This window comes from Bos grunniens, chromosome 26 (genome assembly GCF_055505025.1).
Source record: "Bos grunniens cultivar Pamir isolate PY7600 chromosome 26, Bosgru_T2T1.0, whole genome shotgun sequence".
NCBI lineage: Eukaryota > Metazoa > Chordata > Mammalia > Artiodactyla > Bovidae > Bos > Bos grunniens.
Window position 1 is genome coordinate 13,875,812 of NC_141190.1, and position 19,035 is coordinate 13,894,846.

At 37.8% G+C, this 19,035-nt stretch overlaps 2 protein-coding genes across 12 annotated transcripts in view; one reads left to right on the plus strand and one right to left on the minus strand.

The window, feature by feature from the left end:
- Window positions 1-17,892, plus strand: part of BTAF1 (B-TFIID TATA-box binding protein associated factor 1) — an 88,008-nt gene extending 70,116 nt beyond the window's left edge. For 6 of the 8 annotated variants that reach the window (XM_086378556.1, XM_086378558.1, XM_086378557.1 and 3 more), the window contains 13 exons: window positions 1,861-2,013; window positions 2,231-2,352; window positions 2,443-2,610; window positions 4,333-4,410; window positions 4,545-4,674; window positions 5,814-5,955; window positions 6,096-6,226; window positions 8,703-8,828; window positions 10,231-10,383; window positions 12,461-12,672; window positions 13,884-14,043; window positions 14,800-14,970; window positions 16,356-17,892. In XM_086378556.1, coding sequence (XP_086234682.1) covers window positions 1,861-2,013; window positions 2,231-2,352; window positions 2,443-2,610; window positions 4,333-4,410; window positions 4,545-4,674; window positions 5,814-5,955; window positions 6,096-6,226; window positions 8,703-8,828; window positions 10,231-10,383; window positions 12,461-12,672; window positions 13,884-14,043; window positions 14,800-14,970; window positions 16,356-16,499 — 1,890 coding nt within the window. In that variant the 3' untranslated portion in view covers window positions 16,500-17,892. Of the gene's footprint in view, window positions 1-1,860; window positions 2,014-2,230; window positions 2,353-2,442; window positions 2,611-4,332; window positions 4,411-4,544; window positions 4,675-5,813; window positions 5,956-6,095; window positions 6,227-8,702; window positions 8,829-10,230; window positions 10,384-12,460; window positions 12,673-13,883; window positions 14,044-14,799; window positions 14,971-16,355 lie in introns of those variants that run through there. The other 2 variants (XR_015155635.1, XR_015155636.1) reach the window with 1 other exon arrangement.
- The window catches only part of CPEB3 (cytoplasmic polyadenylation element binding protein 3), a 348,047-nt gene that overhangs the window by 6,842 nt on the left and 322,170 nt on the right, over window positions 1-19,035 (minus strand). The gene's annotated exons all lie outside the window — the stretch shown is intronic.

A 19,035-nucleotide genomic window follows, 5' to 3' on the forward strand; every position in this document is an offset into this window, starting at 1 on the left:
ATGGAAGAGTCCCTGGCACTGTACAGTATTTATGAATCCTCATCATTGTTAGGGAATGTACCTCATTGTATGGCCTTATGCTGAGTCACTTCAGTCGTGTCCAACTCTTTGTGGTCCTATGGACTGTAGCCCGCCAGGCTTCCCTGTCCATGGGATTCTCCAGGCAAGAATACTGGAGTGGGTTGCCATTTCTTATTCCAGGGGATCTTCCCAACCCGGGATCAAACTTGCATCTCTCATTTCTCCTGCACTGGCAGGCAGGTTCTTTACCCATAGTGCCGCCCGGGAAGTACGGCCTTATATCTGGTTGTTATTTATTAAAAGGTCCATGAGGATAAATGTCTGAAGATTTGTTACTTCCATGTAAAGCACTGTGCAGAAAGGCCTTGTTTTGATAGTTATCATTAGGATATTGAATGTGTTAAAATGTTAGTTTCTATCTTGATTAAGTTGTTAATTCTAAACCCTTTTGAGGGAATTCCCTGGTGGTCCGAGCTTTCACTGCAGAGGGGACAGGTTCGATCCCTGGTTGGGGAACTAATTTCTTAATCATAGGGCAGTAGTTCTCAAACTTTTTGGTCTCTGTACCTCTTTACACTCTTAAATATTAAAGACCCCAAAGAATTTTTGTTTATAGTTTCTGTAGTAGAAATTAAAAGTGAAAAGTGGAAAAAGATTTATTAATTCATTTAAAGAATAAATCCATTAGACTTTTGAATAGACCTTTTACAGATACACGCTTTGTAACATGCATTGGTCATCTGGAGAACACTGGCTCACTGAGTTATGTAAGTCTTTTAAAGGTTGATTCATATCAGCATATAGTAACAAAAAAGACTCATTAGTATCACCAACAGAAAATTTTTAAATATTGGGAAGCACCTGCAGTGCTAAGTTGATTTTGACAGCTTGCATTTTATCACTGACAACAGTTGTGCCACTCATTTTCCTTGAAGTGACCAAATTTTTTTTAAAGAAAATAATCTGCCAGATACTCAAGTCAGAATAACCATAGTTTGTCAGTCCATTCAAGTAAACTTGTTCTGTGAAAAACAGCTAGGTCAACTCACAATTTTAAGAAATCTTACAAGTGCTTTTCCTAAATATTTTGTATTTCAGTATGCATGGTATACAGCAGAAATGCTTTATGGAATACTTCATATTTTGTTGCACAGAATGTTAAAAAAAGATGTGCCATTCAAAGGTTGAGGTTTAATAAAATTATTTTTACTGCTTCAGTGACTTTCTTAAGTGAAACCAGCTTGTGTTAAAAAAAGGCTGGTGCGTGGCAGCAAGTAATAGTGACTGCTCACATACTTGGTGTCACCGCCTTGATTCTTTCTGAGGCAAAAGCAGTCTCACCGCCTTGATTCTTTCTGAGGCAAAAGCAGTCTTGCCCACCATTACTTTTGTGCATCAGAGCAAAAGTCAACACAGTGGAAAAAGCAAACAATGTCTTATCCTTTGTTATGAAATAGCTGCAGTCAGTAACCCTGTGAAAAGGTCTTAGAAATCCTGAGCGGTCTGCAGACCACATTTTTAGAACCAATACCCTGGGCAACCATCAACACTAAAGAGGCTCTATATTAACAGCATTCCACTTAAACAATACAATTTTGCCATTATCAAGTAACACATGGTATGGGAAAAATAAGTTGTAGCTGTGTTCTTAAAATAGCTTAGATGTGCTTATTTAATAATCTCATCATATAGTACTTTTAATACCAGAGTCTTAAATATTTGTCTTCCAGTCACTAAAATGATACTATTTTTGAATTGGTTTTTCTTTGCATATATATGTGAGTGCGTGTGTGTGTGCGTGTAGCAAATCATTTTAATACACTTAAAAAATAATTTTAGGCAGGCATTCCGGACCCTCCAAATATGTCAGAAGAATTAATCCAATTGAAAGCCAAGGAAAGACACTTTTTGGAGCAATTGTTAGATGGGAAAAAGTTAGAAAATTACAAGATTCCAGTACCAATCAATGCTGAACTCAGAAAATATCAACAGGTAAAGTTTTATACTTAATCTTACAAATACTGATTATTCCTTTTAAATATACCTTGAAGAATTTAAAGATTGATTTAATAATTAAAATTCTTGTGTTTGGTGTCTTGTATCCATTTATTTCTCCCTGCCTTTGGTCTTTGTAAACATGTTCTTTACAGAAAAATATTTTTATGATCTGTTCACATTTACCATTTTTCTCTTTCTCCCAACGTTTCAGGATGGTGTGAACTGGTTAGCATTTCTTAATAAGTATAAGCTTCATGGAATTCTGTGTGATGACATGGGTTTAGGGAAGACTTTACAGTCCATCTGTATTCTAGCAGGAGATCACTGTCACAGGTGATTTTAAATGTTATGTTAACACAAGGCTTTGAGACGCTGAGCAATATAAACAAGCTGGTTAATTCATTGTGTTTTGCTGTTGTAAAGGGCCCAGGAATATGCAAGATCAAAATTGGCAGAATGTATGCCACTTCCTTCCTTGGTGGTTTGTCCACCAACATTAACAGGTCATTGGGTGGATGAAGTAGGTAAATTTTGCTCCAGAGAATATCTCAATCCACTGCATTACACTGGACCTCCTACTGAAAGAATAAGGTAAGAACTGTACAACCAGAAAATGTTTAATCTTTGCTTTTAAGTAGTTTGGAAGAATAAAATTTATTAAAAATGAATTCTAGTTAGTTTTTTTGGCCATCAGACATAGAAACTTACTTTAACTTATTTAAGAAAGGTAAATGAATGTATTAAAAATAGAATCAGTGAGACTCATCAAAATTTAAGGAGTTTCGGGACTTCCCTGATGGTCCAGTAGCTAAAACTCTGTGCTCCCAGTGCAGGGGGCCTGGGTTCAGTCTCTGGTTGGTGAACTAGATCCCATGTGCTGTAATTAAAAAACACAGCTAAAACATGGCATAGCCAAATAAATCATAAAATAAATACACAGTGTAAGGACATTAACCACTGTCAACAATCAGTTAGGCTCTAAGGTTTTGGAGCTAGGAAACTATCAAGAACCAAAACCGTTCTTGGTGCCTTTCCTAAAGTCTTGTGATCATAGCATCTCCTAGGAGCTTCTGTTATTTCTTCATTTTTTATGCACTTTCCCTAAGAGCTACCTCTTCCTTCTTCCCTCTCCCCAAAAGTGCTTTTGGTGCACAGTGGCTTGCTCTAGCTGCCCTGATCCCATAGAACACTATAGTTCTATTAATACATCTCTGTTCCTAAATACAGGTGTTGAAGAGTGGTGTATCATTACTTCCAGTTTGTCTTTTAAAGCTTGGATAGTCACAGATTACTGATTAGTCCGTAGATTTGCTGCCCTTCTGTGAATTAATAGCTAACATATACTGAGCACTTACTGGTCAGGCATTAGATATTCTAAGCAGTTTTATTTACATTTATGTAATACCATGTATTCTCTTAATTACCTTATGAGGTATGGGTACTATTATTGTTCCCAACTTGCAGATAAGGAGTTTTAAGACATGGGGCCTGGGAAGAAGATCACTCAGCTAATTAAATAGAAGCTCACTAGCTGTAATTAAATGAAGATTTGAACACAGGCAGCTCAAGAGCTTGTACTCTTAAAGAATTTACTGTAAAGGAATTCATCCATTTATAAGTGGTAGAAATTCAACTGAGACTAGCTTAAGCAAACAGGAAATTCATTAATTAAACTGAGCATCTTGGGGTGAATTCTTGCTTCAGGTACATCTAAATTACTGTTCTTCCCCATGCATAGCTTGTTCTGTTGGTCTCTACTGGACTTTTGTCTACTATTGGTATAGATAAAAGGTCATGGGCAGTCTTAGGCCTACATTCTCCTAGCTTGGCAACTGTAATGAAGAGAGATAGTCTCTGAGACTGGCCGGCCTTGATTGCGTCATGTCCCCAAGCCAGCCTCCATGATTGGGGAATAAAATATTGTGAATGGCTTGATCTGATTAAAATGCTTCACCTCTTTGGTGATTATGGGGCCATGTGACTGATGGCTCGTGCTCAGCCCCCGGCACAACATGGAATGCTGAAGGAATAGTGCCTCCAAGGAAGAGGTTTTGGCAAATAAAATGACCTTCACGTCGTGAGTCGGGTACTCACCTCTTTTCAATCAGCTGAGTTAGGGCCACACGACCAAGTTATAAGGAGAATGGCCTTCAGGTAGCAGGGTCATGGATGTAGAGTAAGCAGAAAGGAATATTGGGTTTGGTAGGCAGATTGAAATCACTTTCTACAGTGGCATCTGTGCTTTCCACTTTGCAAGTGTATTACAAACTCTGCAGGTTCCCATTTTCTAACCTTGCTTATTTTTAAATGCAGGTTACAGCACCAGGTCAAAAGGCACAATCTCGTAGTGGCTTCCTATGATGTTGTGAGAAATGACATAGATTTCTTTAGGTAAGAGTTAAAGTTTTTTAAAGGAAAACAGTGTCAAATTCAGAGAGAATTGTATCTTTCTGCCTCAAAGACTCTTCATATTGTTCCTGACATGTAGTAAAAGATGCTAACATTTTTTGTTTATTTTTCCTTAGAAATATTAAGTTTAACTACTGTATTCTTGATGAAGGCCATGTCATCAAAAACGGAAAAACAAAATTGTCAAAAGCAGTAAAACAACTGACTGCTAATTATAGGATTATTCTTTCTGGAACACCAATCCAGGTAATTATTTACCTTTTCTTTACTTGGCATTTGACAGTGAATTAAAGAAGAGGTTTTTTTTTTAGTTTTTGGAATAATTTCCAGTAATTATCTTGCTTTTATAATGGTTCATTTGGTATGTAGCAGTATCTGAGCAAACCCGGTTTTAAATCTCATATTTAAAATGTGATTTTAGGCTGTAGTAGCCCATGAGTCCGGAGAAGGCGATGGCACCCCACTCCAGTACTCTTGCCTGGAAAATCCCATGGACGGAGGAGCCTGGAAGGCTGCAGTCCATGGGGTCGCAAAGAGTCAGACACGACTGAGTGACTTCACTTTCACTTTTCACTTTCATGCATTGGAGAAGGAAATGGCAGCCCACTCCAGTGTTCTTGCCTGGAGAATCCCAGGGACGGCAGAGCCTGGTGGGCTGCCATCTATGGGGTTGCACAGAGTCGGACACGACTGAAGCGACTTAGTAGCAGCAGCCCATGAGTCAGGAGGCAAAGCCCAAGTGCAGTTAGAAGGGTTTCACTGCAGGAAGGCAACCCACCACGGTGAGCCAGAGCTTAAGCAGGGTGAGAAGGGCTTCTGGAAGGGGTAAACAGATAGGACGGTACCTTAGGATCCACACATACTGGGAAAGCATCCAAAATGGAAAAGTGTGGGGGGGTGTTATTTTTTTTTGGTTTTTGTTTTGTGAAACTCCCAAGTAGAATTGGAAAAAACCTTTACCTTTTCTCATGACCCATAAATACTGGGTAGACATGACCTATAACCAAACTCTTCTAGGTTTTCCTGCTTTGAATAAATGATGGTGATGGCCAGATTTCTTAAATCTTGCTGTTAATCTTAGTCTCAAAAAAACCAGAAACGTATTCATCTTTCTGCTCTATTTACTACTTGATAGAACCGACCAAAAAGATTTAAATACTGTGGACCAAGGCTTATTGTGGTGGAAAAGACTTGAAAGTTCCTGTAAATAGGATAGAGTATTTTCTCCAAATTTTACACAGTAAAATATAGACTCATATCCAGAAATATAGTGATAATCTCTCTCATCTATGTCATTACAGTGGGCTTTCATTATTGTTCCATTTTTAAGTTTAAGGAAATAATCCTAGCACACAAGATAACTGGTGTTCCTTTCTTATATTCAGAACAACGTTTTGGAGCTGTGGTCATTATTTGATTTCCTCATGCCAGGATTTTTGGGGACTGAACGCCAGTTTGCTGCTCGGTATGGTAAACCTATATTAGCAAGTAGGGATGCTCGAAGCTCCAGTCGAGAACAAGAAGCAGGTAGGAAAAGGAGATACCATTGTATATTCTATGCAAGTGAATCTAATTTATATCTAATTTGGGGGAAGTCATTTAATTTTATTATTAGAGAAATTAATAATAAATAGAATAAAACTAATTCTGTTAATAATTACTAACAGGTGTTCTTGCAATGGATGCACTGCACCGCCAGGTCCTGCCATTTCTTTTGAGAAGAATGAAAGAAGATGTTTTACAGGATCTGCCACCCAAAATTATTCAAGACTATTACTGCACTCTCAGTCCTCTCCAGGTTAGGAATCTGGCAATTGTGGTTGTTGATGCTGTTTATTACTAGAATGCTTTGAATAAGTCACAAAAGTAGTGAGTAAAGGGATGTAGCCTTTGGTTTTATTGCTCTAATCTAGCTTCTACTTCCTTAGACTTCAGGAATATTCTGTTTCAAACAGATGTAAAACCTAAATGAATCTGTTTGGGTATACAAGTACACATTTGGGTTTGTGCATTTTCAACACAGCATTAATACAAAGTCTACTGTCATAATTGCTTTGTTATACGTCTCAAGTTAATTGAAAAAGTTGGAACGTTAAAATGATACAGTAAGAAGTAAGCAAGTGATAAAGAAGCAAGCCAGTGTTTTTTAGGGCCAGAAGTCTGCCTGTGATGTCTTTTCCTTACAGCAGCGTTATAGGTGTACACATCAGGGCTGAGTTGGGAAGTGGGACCTCATCTCTTCTAAAGTATTGCCAGTAAATTTTCAAGAGAAGTATTGGCATCTGCCCAGTTCTAACTTTGTACATAGAGACCATTGTCAAAGGCATTTATGGTATGCCTTTCCTTGTGTAGTATTTGTGTGTGTGTGGTATTTTTGTAAGGGGAAGCTATCTCTTGTCTTAGTAAAATATGGCCTATAAACAGAATCTTCTCTTTGAATGTTTACGTTGTGTTCTAGGTTAGTAAGCATCAGTCTGTTTCAGTATCAGATGATTTCAGTTCAGTTCAGTCGCTCAGTCGCGTCCAACTCTTTGCGACCCCATGAATCGCAGCACGCCAGGCTTCCCTGTCCATCACCATCTCCCGGAGTTCACTCAGACTCACGTCCATCAAGTCAATGATGCCATCCAGCCATCATCCTCTGTTGTCCCCTTCTCCTCCTGCCCCTAATCCCTCCCAGCATCAGCGTCTTTTCCAATGAGTCAACTCTTCACATGAGGAGGCCAAAGTATTGGAGTTTCAGCTTTAGCATCAGTCCTTCCAGTGAACACCCAGGACTGATCTCCTTTAGAATGGACTGGTTGGATCTCCTTGCAGTCCAAGGGACTCTCAAGAGTCTTCTCCAACACCACAGTTCAAAAGCATCAATTCTTCGGCGCTCAGCTTTCTTCACAGTCCAACTCTCACATCCATACATGACCACTGGAAAAACCATAGCCTTGACTAGATGGACCTTTGTTAACTAATATCTCTGCTTTTTAATATGCTATCTAGGTTGGTCATAACTTTCCTTCCAAGGAGTAAGCATCTTTTAATTTCATGGCTGCAGTCACCATCTGCAGTGATTTTGGAGCCCCCAAAAATAAAGTCTCTCACTGTTTCCCCATCTATTTGCCATGAATTGATGGGACCAGATGCCATGATCTTAGTTTTCTGAATGTTGAGCTTTAAGCCAACTTTTTCACTCTCCTCTTTCACTTTCATCAAGAGGCTTTTTAGTTCCTCTTCACTTTCCTTCTGGAGAAGGAAATGGCAACCCACTCCAGTACTCTAGCCTGGAAAATCCCATGGACGGAGGAGCGTAGTAGGCTACGGTCCATGGGGTCACAAAGAGTCGGACACGACTGAGCGACTTCACTTCACTTTCTATGATTTAGTATGGTTCAAATGAATAAAAGATACACAGACGTATCTGCAAAATAGCTTCTTTCCCCTCCAGTATATACAGTTAACCTTTTAGTATTTATCTCTCCAACTTCAGTTTTGTGGACAAAACACTAATTTAAATGCCAAGAGCTCCATGATATCAACTACATCATTTCTTGGCCTCCATCCCTTGTTTGTAAAAATTGGATTAATATTTCTTGAAAGAAAAGTTTTAGAGGTAATGAGATGACTTTAAGTATGATAAAGAAAAGGTGCCATATGAAAAAACCTGAGATATTATAGTGGTATTATAACATCAGCATAAAACACATTTAAGTAGTTTGGAGGAAGGGAGCTGCAGAGGGAAGTGACATCTGGGTTTGTTTGCACCTACAGGTTTTTATTCTCTGACTTCTGTTCTTCAGCACTGTAGATTTCTTCCCTTTCTCATTGTTTTAACATATACAAGGCAGGAACCCTGACTCATAAGGAAGTACTTTAAACTTGGTGTGGGTTCTGCGGTTAGTGTCTTTTTTAAAACTTGGTCTTTTGAAACATACCTGTTAGGGTCTTGACCATGTAACATCACTCAAGGAAAATTTCCTCATTTATTTGTAAGGGTTCAGGTTCTCTTTTATCGGTAACTTATAAATAGAGTGGAAAAATTGAATTTAGGATTATTTGACTTTTTTAAAAAATATTTTAGCAGCTGAACAATGTGTTAAACTTGTTTTCTAAATGTAATTTAAAAGGAATCTACCACGCTGCAGTGGATCATCTATATTCAAGTAGGTTGCGTAATTCATTTTCTTTGATGAGGGCTGATTTACATTGCTACTGGCCTTTTCTAGTCATGTTTTGAACAATTGAAAAAAATATGCTTACTGTTTTTGTGGGGGAATTTACAGGTTCAGCTCTATGAGGATTTTGCTAAGTCTCGTGCCAAGTGCGATGTTGATGAAACAGTTTCTTCAGCTGCACTTTCTGAAGAAACCGAAAAACCAAAGCTTAAAGCTACAGGTCATGTATTCCAGGTACATATTATAGCCCACTTTTTAAATGTTAAAGAATGCTCTTCAGTACAGCAATGTTTATATGAAACATTGAAATATGGGTTTATCTAATTTTTTCAATTTTGTGTATACATTCTTGAAAATAGGTAAAAAAGCCAAATTAATTAATTTTCATGTTCGTAATTAGTAATAGGCAATTTAATATTAAAATTAAAGTGAAAACTGCAATATTACAGTTATTACATGAAGAGTTTTAAAATAGAGAATTTTTGTTTCCTATTCAAAAAATATTTGAATACCTACCACAAGGCAGTAATTTTTCTAACCTCAGGGGTTAATTAAAGCAGTGAACAAGATCCTAGGCGTGAAAAATATAATAAAAAACATGTATCATGTAAAAGAAAATCAACTATCGGCTTATACAGTATAGGAGTCAGGGTAGGTTGTAGTTTTTCAACAGGGTGATCAGGGATGTACTGAGGAGGTGACATTTGAGCAAAGATCTGAATGAAGGTTGAGGCATGTAGATTGGTGGGAGGAAATGATTCCAGGCAGAGATATTACATACAGTACAGAAGTCCTGAGACAGATGATGAATGAGAAAAAAGAGAAAGCGTCAACTCATTTTTTTTTCCCTTTTGAAATATTCCACTGTAGAATATCTCCCAACCCCGCCTTGTCACCAAGATATGAAGATACTAAAATACTACAGCATATTTAAATACTACAGCATATTTAAAGATAGAAACGGGAAAAGGTGATTTTGAAAGCTCATACCTCTCCCAATTTTATCATAGTGCCCAGCAATGGAGCTTACTGATGCAAATCTGTGTGCCAAAAGTGAGACCCAAATCACAGGCCAAGTAAATGACAAAAGACAAGGGTATGGCTGAGTCAGAGGAAATAAGACCTGATTCTCAAACACAACTACACAGTTCCACCTTCCCTTTCCCACCACCAGACCTGTTGACTCAAAATACTGTGTAGAGGGGAGAGATTTTGCAGATTTAAAAGGGTCGTATGAAGTTTTCATACCCACTAATGTTTGACGAACCTTCCTTTAGGAAATGATGTCTAATTCTAGAATCATCTAGCAACATTATAAGGCACTTTCAGTTCAAAAGGGTTAGCTATAGGAGCTAATAAGACTTTCTGTCATGAGAAGGTCATTGGTCTAGTGGGGTAGACAGACATCACTGTACAATTTATATGTTATAAATTCTCTCACAGAAGTAAACACAAATTGCACAAGAAGTACAGATGAAGACATCACAGATAAGATATTTGAACTGGTTCTTCAAGAATGAATAGGAGTCGTAAGAAAGGCATTCTAGACAGATGCAGTAGCACAGGAAAAGACACCAAGATACAAATATTTGTGTCACGTGAAGGAGACTTGTATATACTTTTTCCTCTCTTAAAGGCATTACAGTACTTACGTAAACTGTGCAACCATCCAGCATTAGTCTTAACACCTCAGCATCCGGAGTTCAAGAGTACTACTGAAAAACTTGCAGCTCAGAATTCTTCTCTCCATGATATTCAGCATGCCCCTAAACTCTCAGCTTTGAAACAAGTAAGTACGTCTTTTAAGTGTTAGATGTGTGTTGTACATTCCTGATCAGTAACAGTAGGTAAATTTGCTTTTCTAAAAGATTACTGATGCGTTTACCATTTTCAAAAATTCGGTTTGTTAAATTTTTGATACAGCTTTTTTAAAAATTGTGGTAAAGTATAACAAATGCCACTTTAACTGTTTTTGAAATGTAGAATTCTGTGGCATTAATTACATTCAGTGTTATGTACCCATCACCACTATTCCAGAATTTTCCCATCATCCAGATAGAAACTCTGTACCTATGTTTATTTATTTTTGGCTGCACCATGCAGCACACAGGATCTTAGATTGAACCCGTGCCCCCTGCATAGGGAGTGAGAAGTCTTAACCATCCGGCTGCCAGGGAAGGCCTGAAACTCTACCCATTCAGGAGTAACTTCCCACTTTCCTTTCTATAACCCTGGGAACCTCTCATCTACTTTGTCTGTATGAATATATCTGTTCTAAATATTTCATGGGATCACATGTTTTTCTTTGGTGGTTAGCTAGTTTTACTTATTTCCAGGTTTCCTTCACGTCACAGCATACATCAGCACTTCATTTTTATGGCCAAGTAATATTCCTCTATTGTTGCTGTTACAACCACCACCACCACGTTCTGGGCCTCCCTGGTGGCTCAGATGGTCAAGAATCCACCTGCAGTGCAGGAGACCAGGGTGCCATCTCTGGTTCACGACGGTCCCCTGGAGGAGGGCATAGCAACCCAGTCCAGTCCTCTTGCCTAGAGAACCCCCTGGACAGAAGAGCCTGGAGGCCAGGGCCCATGAGCTCACAGAGTCAGACACACTAAGCACAGCGCAGCAAGCCACGTTTCGTTTCTCCAGTCGTGTGTGGATGGACACTTGGGTTGCTTCCACCTCTGGCTATTGTGAATAATGCTGCAGTGAACATTACAAGTATCTGTTTGAGTTCTTTTAGGTATAGATATGAGAGTGAAACTGCTGGATTACATAGTTATTCTGTGGTTAACTTTTGAAGGAACTACCAAACCTTTCCACAGTGGCTGTAACGTTTACATTGCAAGCCATGTGCCAGGGTTCTGACTCCTCTATATCCTCCCCAAGATTTTCCTTTTTCTAATTTAACCATCACTGTAGGTAGGAGATGGTGTCACATTGTTGATTTGATTAGTTTTCCCTAATAACTAATAATGGTTTTTTTTTTTCATGTGCTTATTAAGACATATCTTCTTTGGAGAAATACCTGTTGAAGTCTTTCAACTATTTTTTTCATTGGACTGTTTCTTTTGGTTGAGTTTTAGGAGTTTACATTCTAGATGTTAAGCCTTTATCAGATATATAATTTGCAAATACTTTCTCCAATTCTATAGATTCTTTTCACTTTCTTGATAATGATGACCTCCATGGCTTCTGATGAGAAAACAGGTGTTAATCTCATTGAGAATCCCTTTCACATGAAGTCACTCCTGGGTATTCCCTGGTGGTCCAGTGGTTAGGACTCGGCACTTTCACTGCCAGGGCCTGGGTTTGATCCCTGACCAGGAAACTTAAGATCCCACAAATCATGCAGTGCAGGGGTGGTGGGAGTCACTTTTCCCTTGGTGTTTTCAAGATTTCTCTTTTTGTCACTGTGATTATCACTGATTATAATGTATGGTCTTGTGGACCATTTGAATGTATTTTTCTAGAAACTGCTTACTCTGCCATTTTGCTCATATCACTTGTAGTAAGTACATCATATCACAGACTGTGAGCTCCTTATTGCAAAACTCAGCTTTTAGTTTATCTACCCTTAAAGAAAAACCTGTTTTAAAATCTGGACTTCAGTTATTGTTTTAGGTTTTATAGCTTTTCTGGCTTAAGTTTTATTGAGAATAATTAATGGATGAAGAGTGTTGATTTCACATAGGCTAGAGTAGAAAATATTATACAACGATAGCCCAGAATGCTAACCTGTTTTTCAGGTCACAGGTAAGCTAACCTTTTCTCACCACAAAGAGAAGCATTTATTTCAGTGAGATTGATTGCCTACTTTTATGGGACACCTGTATATAACAAGTGATTCTTTCTTCAAGTTGCTGTTGGACTGTGGTTTGGGAAATGGCAGTACTTCTGAGAGTGGCACAGAGTCTGTAGTAGCCCAGCACAGGATACTGATCTTCTGTCAACTTAAAAGCATGCTGGATATAGTGGAGCATGATCTTCTCAAACCTCATTTACCCTCTGTCACCTACTTGAGATTGGATGGTAGCATACCTCCTGGTCAGAGGCACTCCATTGTTTCACGGTAAGTGTCTTCTGAAACTCATAAATAAGTTATAGTCAGTCTATTACTATTACTTACATAGAAGTTTGCCCACGAGCTACTTTGACTAAATATCTGAAAATGTGTTTTATTATATAATTCAACCCAACTAAATCTTTACCTTTTTAAAATACAGAAGTGCAGAAATGTAATTGAGTAGTTTGTTTAGCTAGGGGGAAAGAACTCTATTAGGAAAGCATCCTTATGGGCATGAAAGAAGTTTAAGGCATCAAAACAGAGAGGTAACTATTTCTCCTTCATCTGTATTTGGTGGTTGGGGTAAGAGGTGGCAAACAGGTGGCTTCACTATGACCTTTATCCTCATCTCTCCATCTGCACTGAGAACAAGACAGAAGCTGGCCGGGCTTGGAAGCAGTCTCTGAGTGCAGTGTTTCTTGTATGTGGTCTGCTTTAGAAATCTCCGTGGTTCACTTTTTAAAATGCAGGCTCCTAGGATCTGTCATGCAGGCTGCTGACTTCAAAGCATTTTTAACAGACATTCCTAAGAGATCTTAAGGCACAAAACAGAGACCTAGGAAGGGACTTAAAACCAAACTCCACCATCAAAGCAGTGTTCTCCTGGGCACTAATGTTTATTATCCACACAGCCTGGGTCTCTTTCAAATAGTAATATCCTTATAGAGTTACTGTAACAAATAATATAAAGCATATAAAGTAAAGCCCGGTGTTTGTCTCAGTCAGTAATAAATAATAGCTTGGTAATAATGTTAGTTTTTCTTTTTCCTAGAAGCTACTAGATGTTGTCAGTATCTTCTAGGACTAGTATGATTTTAGCAACCCTTACCACCCTTCTTCTGCCAACCATCTTCTGCCTTCCCTGACTGATCTGACCTTTTCCCACACTATTCTGTCTCCATATGTTAAAGGTTCATACTTGGGTTTTGTCTTAGTGTTCCATTTTTGAAAATTACTCGAGTACATTTTGCAATTGGACTTAATTGCTAGGTATGAAATTTCTAACATGTTATAGAATACCTTTTTTCTACTACTGAAGATGTTATGTATATTTAAAAGAAGAGTAGTCTCTAGTGGTCACAGACATGGCTGTATCATGGATTTATAAAGCAATGTTCTTATTTGTGCTTTTAATATTTATTAAACTTTTAAGTGTCTATTATTGGAACTTTAGGAAGCAATGTACTAATTTTATTTTTTAATATCTATGTTTTTAGGTTTAACAATGATCCATCCATAGATGTTCTTTTACTTACAACTCATGTTGGTGGCCTGGGGCTTAACTTAACAGGCGCTGATACGGTGGTATTTGTGGAGCATGACTGGAATCCCATGCGTGATCTACAAGCCATGGACCGGGCCCACCGCATTGGGCAGGTAAAAGTCAGCACTCACTGGTGTTAACTGCACACTGGGGATGATACTTCCCCCAAAAGACAAAGTCTTGGTTTGAGTTCCTATTTTTATGTTAATAAGTGTTGTGACATTAGGTAAGTCACTTGATTTTGTTGCACAACTTTCTCACACATTAAATGAGGCGCTTGGGCCAAGAAAACCTGGGATACTAGCCATTCCTAATATTCTGTGATTGCAAACATTTTAAGGTCTTGGGCACAGATTTTTAAAAAACCTGCAATCCTAATTCAGTAGTAGTCAAGTACCTAAACTGCTAAGTCACTTCAGTCATCTCTGACTCTGTGCGACCCCATAGACAGCAGCTCACCAGGCTCCCCCGTCCCTGGGATTCTCCAGGCAAGAACACTGGAGTGGGTTGCCATTTCCTTCTCCAGTGCATGAAAGTGAAAAGTGAAAGTGAAGTTGCTCAGTCGTGTCCGACTCCTAGCGACCCCATGGACTGCAGCCTACCAGGCTCCTCTGTCCATAGGATTTGCCAGGCAAGAGTACTGGAGTGGGGTGCCATTGCCTTCCCCCAAGTACCTAAAACAAGCATACAAATCCCTCTGATTTGGTGAATCTCAAAGCTTATCCATTTATTTGTGCTGCTGTTGCTAAGTCGCTTCAGTCATGTCCGACTCTATGCGACCCCATAGACGGCAGCCCACCAGGCTCCCCCGTCCCTGGGATTCTCCAGGCAAGAACACTACAGTTGCTTAACTTCTTTTTCTCATTCAGAAACGTGTGGTTAATGTGTACCGATTGATAACCAGAGGAACACTGGAAGAGAAAATAATGGGTTTGCAGAAATTCAAGATGAACATAGCAAATACTGTTATTAGCCAAGAGAATTCTAGTTTGCAGAGTATGGGGACAGATCAACTCCTTGATCTGTTTACTCTTGATAAGGTAAAGAACTTTTATACAATTTTTATAATTTATAATATATGTGTTCAGACTTCCTGGCAGTACTTGGTAAAAATATTAAAAAGGGCAGCAAAGGTGTTCACTTTAGTATCAACTAGATAACCCTTTGAGGGCATTTTTGATGTCCAGATAAAACTCTCGGATACTAGGGGATGTTTGAAGTTTTGACTTTCTGATTGATGGCTCTAGTGTGCTCCCTGGGTTTTCTTTCCTTAGCTGTCCTTTAGCAGGTAGGAACTATCTCAAGTCAGCTAGACCTGACTCTCCATTCCTTGCCCTGCCTCCTATTAACTAACTGGTGACTCGAAGCAAATTAACTTCTTTGAGCATCTTCAGTCTTGGCAGGATAACAATGCCTATATTACCACAAAGGTATGAAGATAATAGGTATTTTTGCTATTGTGGATGACAGAACTAATAGAAAATAATCATTAGCAAAGAATACACCAGCTGGAAATACTGTCAGTTTAATAATGTAAAACGAATAGGGTTGATTTAAAGTCCTGTGTAGGTTCAGAAAATCAACTGTATACTCAGTATAAATTATGGTAAGAGATGGCTTTATATAATGCAATTAAGCCAGCTATCATAACAGGGTTATCAGGTCCAAATTTTAGAGAAAGTCGTTTCCCTCTGTATGTTAAGCCACATTTAGAATATTATGTCTGGGTGTGGCATTTGCAACAGTAACAAATTAGTCCCCAAAAGGTGGCCAGAATGGAGAAAGGTTCCTTAAGCGTGTCATGTAAGATAAGGTAGAGAGAACAAGATCTGTGTAACCTAGAAAAAAGGCTCAAAGAAACATGGATTCCTTCAAATGTATTTTTATTTCATTAGAATATTCTTATGGGTGACTTCTTTCAGCGAGCAGAACTGGGCTCAAGGGGTCTTCCAGGGAAGCAAGAGCTGTTGCCATAAACCATCTTACTAGCAAAATCTGAATATATGAGATCTTGATTATTGTGCTCTGTACTCTGGTTATATAAAAGAGTGTCCTTGTTTTTGGGGTAAAGGGACATAAATAATATCTACAACTTACTCTGAATTGGTTTGGGGAAAGGCTAATGTATATCTAATTTTGTAATATATATACAGGGAGGAAGAATGATAGAGCCCAAAGTGACACAGTTAACAATGAGTTCTTTGCAATGTTCTTAAAATTCTTCTCAAATAAAAAGCATAAAATGGTAAATTATTAGGGCAGTGGAAAATAGAATAGGCTATCTTACGAGATCATTAGCTTCCCCATAGTTGGAAGTGTTTGTTTTCAACTCTGTTGAAAAAGTGCTGTGTTAGAAATAAGTGTGGTATTTTAAAGAAAAATAAAATTTTTGAAATTTTCCATTTTATCTTTCTTCCAATTAAAGGATGGCAAAGCAGAAAAAGCTGACACCTCTACTTCTGGAAAAACAAGTATGAGATCAATTCTTGAAAACCTGAGTGATCTTTGGGATCAAGAGCAATATGATTCAGAGTACAGCCTGGAAAATTTTATGCATTCTCTCAAATAACTATCAAATATTTTAAATGCAGTTGCTGCTAGTTCAGTAACATATCTGCTGATATTCAGCAAATTTCAAAGTTTATGGTGAACTTTTAGCTCAATTTGTAAATAGATCTGAAGAATATTCAGCATAACGCTGGTCCTTGTTTCACTGGGGGGAACAAGTTATTCTCAAACATTTGCACTGTATTAAATTTAAATGTTAATGTGAAAAATGGTTTAAATTTTACACGCTGAATAGCGCAGAGCAGAGGAACCAAACCAGGTTTACATGTGCCGCCATGGGTGTTCTTACAGGGAACGAGCCTCCTATCTTTACATAGTCACACTTTGTACAGGATAATATCCATGAGTACTTTAGTGTTCATGTACATTTTTTCTTTCAAATAGAACTTGTTTTTTATAAATGATTAAAACTAGGGCTTTTTTTTTGTATAAAAGCCTTAATGAGCCATAATTTTAAGGATAAAGACTACAATTATTGGTTACGCTTGGAACATGAGAATCTTAGAATGAATTGAACCAGGCCCTTGCTGGAAACGTTTATATATTTAATGCAGAGGCATAGTGTTTTTCAAATCTTTAACATCATTTTGTCAACTTTTAAAATATTATCAACTATTCTAAATACAAGTAATGTTCTATTTAAGCCTATCATAACATCCTGTTAAGAGGGTGTTTTTTAATTTATCTAAGGGCTAGGATATAGCCAGATTCAGAGAACATATGTACTCAATAGGTTTCAATCATATATATAATATATTTTTTGTAACTATGAACATATACAGTTTTCCAGAAGTAGATTTTACACTGTTTAGAATTTCAAAATCTATGGTGAAAAGACTGTTTATTGTAGTAATGCATGACTGAAGCATAAAAGGGAGAAATGATTCCTTTATATACACAAACATACATAAATACACATATCTATATGCACAGGCATACCTGTCCTGCATCTGAAAAGGTGCTTGGTATTGGCACTAAAATCATGTAGTTATACTGGGCAGCAATAATTGGGCATGAAGCTGATTAGTGTTAGAAAAGTGAGCTCACTAGCAAGGGTGGGTATATGTATATAGATATGCATGTATGTGTATATATATAATTTTATAAATTTCACACATAAATTAATACATGCCTGTGTGCATATAAATATGTATGGATATATTTGTATATACATGTACAGGAAATAGACATCCCCCAGGTTTGTGGCTGGCCATACACATAGGCATCGGTTTAAAAACCATCAGACCTCAGCTGTAAAATAACTTTGTTTAAAGTTATACTGTCCTGCAGCATTTAGACATGGACATGTGTCACATTTCAGTAGCTTTGACAACCATACTGTAACATTAAACATAGCATTCCACAAGAGAATAAAAGAAGATTTAACTGTAAAATATGTGTAACTGTGTGTTATTTGTAGGAAATGATCACTAGAAAAAGCAAAAGATTAATTTAGATACATCCTAAAAAAAAAAAAAAAAATCTTTTTTCTTTCTAAAGGTTATTTTTTTCACTATTGAGAATTTATGTCAAACTCAATAACCAAAAGGAAATTCCTGACTGTACATAGAACATCCATTCTGTATAGCACACAGTAAGCTGTTTGGGAATATATGACCACTTAGAGGCAAAAGTGGGGTGACTATAAGAACATAATAGAAACTACAGAAAAATAAAAAGCACTGTTCCAGATACTCAATCTCAGCACACTCTTACACGTCCTGATTACAGACAGACCCCCCATTTCCCAGAACACTTGCCGGCGGCATCCACACTGACCATAGGAGCGTGTGTTAAGCGCCAGAGTAGACAGTGTGAGGCTGTGAAGCAAAAACCTGAGTTGTGCCAATTAACAGAAGATATTTGCCATCCAGCAAGTCAGTGTCAGACATCAAAAACTGCCTCTTAGGACTTACCTGCTGGTCAGTGGCTGGGAAAACGACAGCTACATGAAGAATGGTGTTAGAACATTCCCTAATACCACAGGCAGAAATAAACTCTGAATGGATTAAAGACCTGAATGTAAGGCCAGACACTATAAAACTCTTAAAGGAACCATAGGCAGAACACTGTAATACAAATCACAGCAAGATCTTTTTTGACCCACTTAAGCATAATGAAAATAAAAACAAAAATAAATAGGACCTAATTACACTTAAAAGCTTTTGCACAGCAAAGGAAACTATAAGACAAAAAGACAACCCTTAGAATGGGAGAAAATATTTGCAAACAAAGCAACTGACAAATGATTAATCTCTAAAATATACAAGCAATTCATGTAGCTCAATATAGGAAAAAAAAAAAAAAAAATGGGTGGAAGACCTAAGTTGACATTTTTCCAAAGATGACATACTGATGGCCGACAAACATGAAAAGATGCTCTACACTGCTAATTTTTAGAGAAATGCAAATCAAAACTTCAATGAGGTATCACCTCATACTAGTTTAAATAGTCATCAAAAAATCTACAAACAATGCTGGAGAGGGTAAGGACAGAAGGGAACCTTCTTAGTGGGAGTGTAAATTGACGGAAAACA